Source organism: Physeter macrocephalus, chromosome 20 (genome assembly GCF_002837175.3).
Source record: "Physeter macrocephalus isolate SW-GA chromosome 20, ASM283717v5, whole genome shotgun sequence".
In the NCBI taxonomy this organism is placed as follows: Eukaryota; Metazoa; Chordata; class Mammalia; order Artiodactyla; family Physeteridae; genus Physeter; species Physeter macrocephalus.
Window position 1 is genome coordinate 76541755 of NC_041233.1, and position 10359 is coordinate 76552113.

General features: G+C 48.8%; 1 protein-coding gene across 1 annotated transcript in view; it reads right to left on the bottom strand.

Annotated features, from left to right (window-relative positions):
* CHST15 (carbohydrate sulfotransferase 15) overlaps positions 1 to 10359 on the bottom strand; it is an 83093-nt gene that overhangs the window by 31814 nt on the left and 40920 nt on the right. Inside the window, exons 2-3 of the mRNA XM_055081154.1 lie at positions 2081 to 3123; positions 349 to 688 (exon numbers count right to left, since the gene is read on the bottom strand). Coding sequence (XP_054937129.1) covers positions 349 to 688; positions 2081 to 2620 — 880 coding nt within the window. The 5' untranslated portion in view covers positions 2621 to 3123. The remainder of the gene's footprint in view (positions 1 to 348; positions 689 to 2080; positions 3124 to 10359) is intronic.

Genomic DNA, 10359 nt, shown 5'->3' on the forward strand with positions numbered 1-10359 from the left:
CTGGCGCTCCGTACATGCTCACCGGGTGGTCGGGGGCTGGGGGCTCGGTCCTGCTGGATGTCTGCCTGGGGATCCCTAAACCAGAGAACTGTCTGATCTCTGCATCTCGGCGTGTTTTCTCATCTCCCCGCCCTGCATCCCTCCTGGGGCCTCGCACAGCCCTGCTCGGGTCAGTCCCAGGGCTCCCACGCCAACCCTGACCGCGACCCCGAACCTGACGGGGACGCCGGATCCCGACCCCGACGTGCGCGTAAGGAGCGAGTGGACGAAGGAGGCAGATGCACGGGGCTTGGTGAGAGACCCCCACGCGCACCCTCGCCACGGGGCCGGGGGCCGCGCTGGACGCACCGAAGCGCTTCCGGGTCCACCAGTGCGGCTCCTTGATGGCGGAGAACTTCACTTCCGGGTGCAGCCGCAGGCGGTCGTAGAGGTCGGTGGTGCCGCACTTGGGCTGCCCGATGATGTAGAAGTGCGGCAGGCAGCGGAGGCGGAAGTGCTTGCCGTGCGCGTGGGACAGGTGGCCCCAGAAGGCCTTGCGCAGGGCGTCGAAGGTGGAGCGGAAGCGCTTGGAGTAGAGCACGTAGGAGTTGGTCAGGTAGGGGTCGGTGGTGTTCCTCCCCGTGAACTCCCCGTACCAACAGGGGCTCTTACTGTTGGGGAGGAATTTGTGCGGGATGACTGAAAACATCTGCAATCAAAAGACAAAAAGGGGGAGAGACGCACCGAGGGGAAAACATGAGCACAAGCACATTCTTTTTTTTTTTTTTTTGACATCCGTATTGGAGTATAGTTGCTTTACAATGGTGTGTTAGTTTCTGCTGTATAACAAAGTGAATCGGTTACACGTATACACATGTCCCCATATCTCTTCCCTCCTGCGCCTCCCTGTGGAGTATAGTTGCTTTACAATGGTGTGTTAGTTTCTGCTGTATAACAAAGTGAATCGGTTATACATATACACATGTCCCCATATCTCTTCCCTCCTGCGTCTCCCTGCGTGAACTCCCCGTACCAACAGGGGCTCTTACTGTTGGGGAGGAATTTGTGCGGGATGACTGAAAACATCTGCAATCAAAAGACAAAAAGGGGGAGAGACGCACCGAGGGGAAAACATGAGCACAAGCACATTCTTTTTTTTTTTTTTTGACATCCGATTGGAGTATAGTTGCTTTACAATGGTGTGTTAGTTTCTGCTGTATAACAAAGTGAATCGGTTACACGTATACACATGTCCCCATATCTCTTCCCTCCTGCGCCTCCCTGCCTCCCACCCTCCCTATCCCACCCCTCTAGGTGGTCACAGAGCACCGAGCTGATCTCCCTGTGCTACGCGGCTGCTTCCCACTAGCTATCCACCCTACGTTTGGTAGTGTAATATATGGCCATGCCACTCTCTCACCTCGTCACAGCCTCCCCCTCCCCCTAGCACAAGCACATTCTGTCCACAGTATGATCCTGTCCGGAGACTTATTACAGCGTTCACATTGGAAGTATTATTGGATGATGACTAAATACTAAAAGCAAAACTTGGCAAACAGCCAATGACCATGCTTTTCCTTAACCCCAAATAAAAAGAAAATTTGGAGAGAATGAAAATAAAAGTTCAATCAAACTCCATTCTCCCATGATTTATCTTGCACACACACACACGCGCGCACACACACACACACACAGCAATCTAACGAAATTAGAGTTGGAACTTTTGACTATGTAGTTGGATATTTAAATGGCCGTTAGAGACAAACACTGTGATCAGGACAGACTAGAAACAAGATGACGGTAATCTCCAAAAGCAACTTTAACTGCCAGGGCCGCATTTCAAGCAAAAAGTTCCGGAAAGGAATTATTAGGAGGAGCGTCCTTCAACATTGCTTGCTGCGCCATTCAGTACAGAATTCCCTTCTCTGGGCTAACAGCGTGGGCACGGACCTCCCAGTGAACTCTCATCCGTTAAGGCTGTCAAATTACCATTGCTACACTTGAGAAATTTGGGGTCATTTTCTTCCCAAAGGTGGTGACAGGAAAGGAGGCAGCAATTTTTTAAAAATCAGTCCACAGAGATGAGCACCAGGCTACTCACGTGCAACTCCTGCTTCTTGAGATCCTCCACGTCTGGGAGCTGTCTGGTTGTGAACTCAATCCTGGCTGTGATGCTGTTGATAATTAATTTAATGCTTGGATAGTCCTTCACGTACGAAATATTATTTACAGAGGGCTGGTGATGATGCTCTCTGGCGTCACTCGGATTTTCACCATCCGTCAAGCTGGGATTGCTGGGGAGGGCTCCGTAATGGAAAGGCGATGAGATCAGAAGCTCTTGGTGGACCCCAGAAAGGATGTAAGAAGCCATCACCAACGTCATTATTATCAATCCAAAAACGAGGCTGCATCGCTTCCCCTTCTTGAAGCGCAAAAACCCACTCCAGCTCTCATTCCCTTCAGCCCTCACTTCGAGAACGGCAAGCATCTGCTTACCGTCCACTCGAAACACAATTTTGTTTTCTCCTTTGCACGTGGGGCACTCCTGGCGACTGTGATGGGGGCCTCCTCGGCAGCTGCCCTGCTGTGGCTGTGCTTCGTCGGGCAACAGCTGGATGCAGCAATTAATGCAGTGCCTCATCGTAATACCCTTGGACTGCTGGCCCGCCGAGCCATGGGCGAGCCCCCACGGAGTCCGGATGCCTGCAAGTCGTGCTGGACAACGTCAAGGACGTCTCGTGATCACATACGATGGTTGAAAGGCACAAGCAACAGAAACAAATATAAAAATGATCAGGCGCTAAAACACCGGAGAATGAGGAAGCGTGTTCTTTGGTTCGACTCCGAGAGACAACACGAATGATCTCCAATTGTCATGGTCTGTAAGAGCCACTGCAATCCTGGAAAAAGCCACAAGGTCGGGAGCAATTCTTCCCGTCCTTCAGGTTTTTCCCATGGCACCAAAAGAAGTGGAGGAGCTCTCACTGGAGAACATGGGAACACCCAAGGGATTAGAAGATCTCATGGCCTCAGTGAAGGATGGATTGGCACACCATCCACACAGAGTCCATGAAGATTTCTTCTTTCACAGCCTGTGTTCCTCTGAAATGTTTCCTCTTCAAAATCTTTGAGATGTCAGATTACCTAAACAACAACGAAAAGAGGTTTTATTACATTATGTGATGATAGCAATAACCCTAGGACCATCTTCCAAGGAGAGACCTTCACGCTTCTTTTCCACTTCTCAATTTTAGCTAAGCCGACTGGGTCACCAGCAAGTTACAGAAAATCATATAGGATAAAGGGAGAGCTTTCGGTTCTTTGGTGCTTGGCTTTGGAGTTCGGTCTCTGCCTCCAGATGTGGCCCCAACACCAGCGCCACCAGCACCATATTAAACACCTCCTACTTTGCACAACCGACATATTCTGTAATGCCTGTGCCTTGACACATCTAAGCGACTGGACGCCCCCTATCCCAGGACTTGCAGTCATTCTCAGATTCATGCACAGTCAGTAACTATCAATTTGAGAGATGAATTGAAGTATCAGTGCTGTTAAGTCAACAAAAAATCCAAGAAGGAGGATGTTTAGGGTGGGAGCAGGCAGAGAAAATGGTTTTTACCCTCCCAGCGGCACCAATAGTCTCTTAACCTAGAGCTAGCATTTATTACTAGTTTAGGATGCAAAAGTTAATGAAAATTTAGAAACACTGAAATGATTCTCTCCTTCAGTAGAATGTATCCTAGTTAAAAATTTTTTTGACTTTAAGTAATTAAGCAATTAAATCCAACATGCAGTATCCCCCTGAGCAACAGAACACTTTAGACCCTAAAACAATTTTTCACTTCCATCATCCTGGGGAAAACATGATTCTTCCAAATCCACTAAGAGAATCCTGCGGTTATAAAATGTGTTGTTGCCCAAATGACACTTCTTTGTGGGTGTTGTAAAAAGAGCAAAAAAAGGAGACCTCCTTAGTTTCCAGCAGTGGTATAACAATGCTAACTAGCTAGCTCCTTGAGCCAGCCATATAACCTCTCTGAGCTCTGGTTTCCTCACCAGTCAAATGAGGATGAAAAGTACCTCCCTTTCAAGTGTGTAACAAGTACTATATCAGCTAATGCATGTGAAGACTTTGCATAATGCCTACACATATTTAGCATCCCATAAAAGGTAGATAACATGAATAATAAGGGCATCATCAATGACCATTACGCTCATTTTTTAATTGTCAACGAATGCCAAGAACATCTGAAGTGGAATCAAGGATGGGTGATCCCATCCCATTATTTTTCCTTAGCACCTGAGAGTTACCCAAGGGTGGCAGACTCACCTCCGATTCTGCATACACACACCCCTCCAACAATCCTAGAGAAGGTGATATGAACTAACCCTGCGTTAAGCCCCCTCTCATATTGGCTGAAAGGCTGAACAGTCAGAACTCACCAGCAGAAATAGTCCCTTCCCTTGGACCGAAAGGCCCACGTTTTGTCAAAACACAATGACCAAAAAATAGCCAAGCAGTTCCCTAAAATGTCTTCCACAAAATGTCCTGCGTGTTGTCGATAGGTCTTCAGTGCTTAAATTACCTGGAGAAAAGGCGAGATGGACCAAACTACACAGACTTCTTTAGAGTAGGACTTTTCACAGGAGAAGAATATAATACACAACGTTTCCAAAACATAATTGGCCAGAGAACTCTCACTACTGTCTCAAGGCAGCAGTTTGAAGAATGCTAGTGAGCAAAGGCTGAGATACGGGTCAGAGCAGTTCTGAGAAGCACAGAGGAGCAGGGGCCGTGGGAGGGTTCGGCCCGGAACCAGGCCAGTGCCTCGGGCTCCGCCGCCGGCTCGTCCCAGAGAGCACTGGGAAGGACGTGCCGGGAGCCTCCAGACTCAAACCTCTGCCCCCCAACTTGTTCAACCACCCCTGACCCACCACTGGGTACAAACAATTCTCCCCACCAGGAGAAACAACAGGGCAAGCTCCCCTGCTTGGAAACCCCCTCACTAGGCCAAGAAAACATTTTTCACACGCCAAAAACAAGGCCAAGTGGGGTTAAAATGAGGCTCCAACCAGCATCGCAGTGGGGAGCCAGTCGCACCCTTCTGTCTCTCTGGCTACAGGAGGCCTAATTCAATTTTTTTTCCAAACATGGTCTTTGAAGCTCCAAGACAAGAATGTACAAAATCCGGACCCAACAGGATGGGCAAAACATTCCTCGACGAGAACAAAGGTTTCCTTTGACAAGCAAAATAAACAAATAGACCTGAGTAGGCAGAGACGCTGACAGTCTCAACCGAGAGGCCTGGGACGTGGCGAGCCAGAGGATTTGTCCCCTGGGCAGGCTGCACCCTCCAGCCAGACCTCCCACTCCACGTCTCACTTTTTTTTTTTTTTTTTTTTTTTATGTTTTGGCTGTGGTGCAAACAAGAGAAACATCCCCACAGAACCCAGAATTGATATGTAAAAGCAGGACTGCGGTTTGGAGCAAAACCTCGGTGAATGCAGATGTGGGTCCCCTACCCCTGCCAAACGCGCCCCTGCTGCCTGCTGAGGTGGCTCCTTCGTGTCCTGTCAGACTTCTCAGACGAAGGACCTGGGCGCAGCTCCTCACACTCCTCATCTCCAGCCAGCTCTCATCTCCAGTCACCCCTGAGCCAGGATTGGAAACTGGCTCTCTGGGCTCCTGGGGCGGGGACTGCTGCATTTTGGACTGCATTGCTTGTTCAATGTAAAAAATGCAGGGAATTCACGTAAAGAAAAGAAAATTAAAGTTGCTGTTGCTCGAACTATTTTTTTGAATGCAGATAACGATAAGCTAATTTTTTTTTTTTTTATGTTTGGCTGTGTTGGGTCTTCGTTTCTGCACGAGGGCTTTCTCTAGTTGCAGCGAGCGGGGGCCACTCTTCCTCGCGGTGCGCGGGCCTCTCACTTTCGCAGCCTCTCTTGTTGCGGAGCGCAGGCTCCAGATGCGCAGGCTCAGTAGTTGTGCCTCACGGGCCCAGTTGCTCCGCGGCACGTGGGATCTTCCCAGACCAGGGCTCGAACCCGTGTCCGCTGCATTGGCAGGCGGATTCTCAACCACTGCGCCACCAGGGAAGCCCCACGTCTCACTTTTTAAATGTAAAATGGGAAGCAGAGAACTGGGGAGACAATTCCAGATGCCTTAAGGGCCTCAAAGAAACACTCTCCTATGATTCATTCATTCCTCCCTTCCGTGATTCACCAGATCCCTTCTGAAGGCAGACTGTGCACTGGGCACTGCCCGAGATGCAAGTCCAGGTGTGGAGGCCTGAAACCAGGATGTGATGGGGCGTGTGATGTCATAAAAAATACATATTTGGTCTTTGTCCCCTGTTCCTGGCGCAGAGCTTCTAAAACCCTGGAACTTCCTGAGTGACGGGTGACAGGGCCAACACCTTCTGTTATTCATAACAAGCCCCTTTCAACCACACCTCAGTTTATGCTTGTGAGGTGACTATTGCTGGGGCCCCCAGACAGCTTCAGGATGGGGCTGGTAGCCAGAAAGACCAAACCTTGATTAGAAGCTTGGAACTTTCAGCCCTGCCCCTCCAACCTCCAGGAAAGGGAGAAGGGCTGGAGATTGAGTTAATCACCAATGGCCAAAGATTTAATCACTCGTACCTACACAATGGAACCTCCATAAAACCCCCTAAATGACAGGATTCCGAGAGCTTTCGAGTTGGTGAGCCCATGGCAGTGCTGGGTGGGTGGTGCAGCCAGAGAGGGCATGGAAGGTCCAAGACCCTCCCCGCAGACTGCCCCGTGCATCTCCTCCATCTGGCTGTTCTTGTATTATCTCCTTTGTAATAGTCAGGAAGGCACTTTCCTGAGTTCTATGCATCATTTTGGCAAATTATGGAACCTGAGGAGGGGGCCGTGGGAACCTCTGAATTTGCAGCCAATTAGGACAGACGTGTACGTAGCGTGGGGACTCAAGACTTGTGACTGGGGCCTGAAGTGGGGGCAGTCTCAGAGGACTGAGCCCTTGACCCGTGAAGTCTGTGCTAATTCCAGGGAGTTACTGTAAGAATTCAACTGAATTGTAGGACCCCCAGCTGGTGTCTAAAGAGTTGGAGATTTTGTTGGTGTGGGAAAAAACCCCGGGGGGTGCTCTCTTGGAGGAAAAAAATGTAAAACTATCTTACACTTACAAATTCCATCAAAACATATGGCCAGCATATAGTATGTCAAATACTTGATTAAAAACAACAGCCAGGGCTTCCCTGGTGGCGCGGTGGTTGAGAATCCGCCTGCCAATGCAGGGGACGCGGGTTCGAGCCCTGGTCCGGGAAGATCCCACATGCCACGGAGCAACTAAGCCCGTGCACCACAACTACCGAGCCTGCGCTCTGGAGCCCGCGAGCCACAACTACTGAGGCCCGCGCGCCTAGAGACCGTGCTCCGCAGCAAGAGAAGCCACTGCAATGAGAAGCCCACGCTCTGCAGCAAGGACCCGACACAGCCAAGAATAAAAAATAAATAAATAAATTTACTAAATAAATTCAAAAAAATAAAAGCAACAGCCATATAATCAGGTGAACGCATTGCTGCGAGCTTTGTAAGTGCAGGACCTGGAGCTTGGAGGCTTCCAGGCCACCCCTGTCAGCCTCGACAGCAATGGTGCAGGAGTGACCATGACAGGGAGGGCTTTTCTCCACCTGGAGTTTATATTCCACCAGGAGTTAGGGGCTGCAGGGCAACAGACAATAAAAAGTCACAAATGAATAACACCATCTCAGATGCTAATAAAGGGTAGGAAGGCAATATAAAGGGAGCAAACAAGGAAACCCTTGAACAGGAGCTCTCAATGCCACACCAGGGCCGGATAATTCTTTGTTGTCAGGGGCTGTTCTGTACACTGTAGAATGTTTAGCAGCATCCCTGGCCTCCATCCCCTGGGAGAGCTGATGCCTTAGAGGAAGGGGAGACAGAGTTGAGAGGATGGCCAGGGAAGACCTAATTCAGGAGGGGACCTCTGAATGATGAGAAGGAAGCCAGCTGTGTGGAGATCAGGGAAGTAAAGGCCCCATGAAGAAGAGAAGCTGGAGATCAAAGCTCATGGGGACCACCAGGAGAGCAGACCGCTGGGCTAGGCGGCAGGTGTGGGCGGGGGAAACGGATGGGAGAAAAGGCAGGGACAAGACTGTGGAAGGCCTGGAAGGCTGGGTCAGGGCTAGGATTTGTCCAGACACCAAGAGTATTTGTATTTGCCCAAATACATAGATGGCACACTATGTATGCTTTCAAACAGATCTTTAGAATAAATATAACTATGAACTAACGTAACTCAGCGAAGAAAAATTCATGTGACCGGATTGAAAGGAAAATGGACTGCTGCTTTTTTCCTGGATTGGCCTTTTCCATATGCCACAAATTATCCCAAGAACAGTCATTCCGAAACCTAACACTCAAGGTTATTCTTTCTTAAGAAATAAGCAACGGATATCACTGCACTTCACCTGTCTGGAATGTCCACGTTTTGGTGCCAGTGGACTCAGATGAGACAGGACCCTTGGCGCTCCATTTAATACCATTCAGGTATTAAACCAGAGTTCGCAGGTATACATTTCAGTGAGATTGCTCCCCAGCCTGGGCTCAGTACTGTGCCCTGTGGATGCAGGCTGTAATTGTGGGAACCTAGTACCACTGTAAGAGATCACATAACTGGTCCCAGAATGGAAAGCGTTCAGTTACCCAGCCCTGGCTAGGATGGCCCCTATTAACCTACGCACCCCGAGCATCAACAGCAAGCCGTTTATAACAAAATTGTAATTGAGAGACCCAGATATACCACTTCAGACTGAGTAATTGAATGCCCCCTCAGTGTAAGATCGATAAGGGGCATCCAATTTCACCCTAGGAAAAACTTATTAAATTATTGTAGCTCTAAGCTGATATGGCAGAAGAAAGATGTACAAAACTTCCAAAGAAATCTGGATGAATTTAAATACGTAGCTTCATTTAGGTAGAACATTTACATCTGCCCTCTGGGAGTAGAGAGGAAAAAAATAGCTAATTACATTATTTTGCTTTAATGTTTTAAAGAAAAAAAAATTGATGGGTCTAATTAACCTTCACTAAAACACAAAGCCTTTTTCTGATTAGCATGTCTAACTGCTGACACTTCTCTGTGGGCTACGCATATGGAAATAAGTTTTTTTCAAGGAATATTAATCAACAAGTGGCAAAAGGAACATCTTTCACATTTAGAGTTTGTCACTGGGACTGAGACGAAAGCTAACAAGACTGGAGGGTTCTGGACAAACAACAGGTGATCAGCTTCAGTCTCATACCTGGATTTTATGTCTTTGACCACATCGCAGTCAGTGAACAGAATAAAGCTACATTCCTCAATTAACACTCACTGGCCGACAGCGCAGTGGGAAGAATACAGTCAGCAGTCACGTGGGCCAGGATGCTAAAGTTGTGTCCACCTAGTGACTGCAGACAAGTCCCTTAAGTGATCTGGGCCTCCGTATTCTCAAAAGTCCTTGACGATAGTAACAGATCACATACAGCGCTGGAGCCCGGGCGCTCAAGCAGGGTTACCCGGCTTTGACCTTGAGCAAGTCCCTAAACCTCCCTCCTCCCGTTTCCTTGGATGGAAACTGGGAATGACCTTAGGGTCTATAATATCATAGCACTGCTGTGAGCATGACATGAAACAATTCATGTCAAGCGCGTACAAGCGTCTGGCTCACAGTAAGTGCTAAATAAATGTTAGTTATTATTATACATACATAGTCCTGGCCCACAGTAAGTATTGGAAAAGTAGCAGTTTATTACTATTTATGGCAGATTGCATTGTGGTTCCAGTTTCTTATCCCTCCCTATATTCACCAGCTTCACCACATAAATGACATTGCAGTTCCTCCGATCAAAGGAGTGGAATACATTTCTCCAGCCTTTGGCTTGGGTTTGGAAACTGCTTTGGCCAACAGAATGAGGCAGCAGTGATAGCAGGCCAGTCCGAAGCCCAGGCCTTAAGACGGGTCGAGTGTGTCCGCCTACCCTCTGCACCTTTACCATCGCTGTGGGAAGAACATGGCGGCTTGGCCAGGAGGAGGATGAGAGACACGTGGACCAGAGCCGCCTGGCTGAGCCCAACCTGGAAGAGCCAACACCCTACTGACCCCCAGCCAATCTCTACAGACATATGAGAAATAATAAACGGTTTCTGTTTTAAGTCACCGAGTCTTGTTTTCTTACGTGATAAATGTTAACCGAAGTCACATCCCAGGGAGAGGACTGGGGTTGGCTGCGTGAACACAGCCTGAAGGGGGCTAGTGCACCACAGCTAGCCAGGAGGGAGTCCGGGCAAAATTCTGGGCCTGCCTAAGAGTCAAGAGGTCG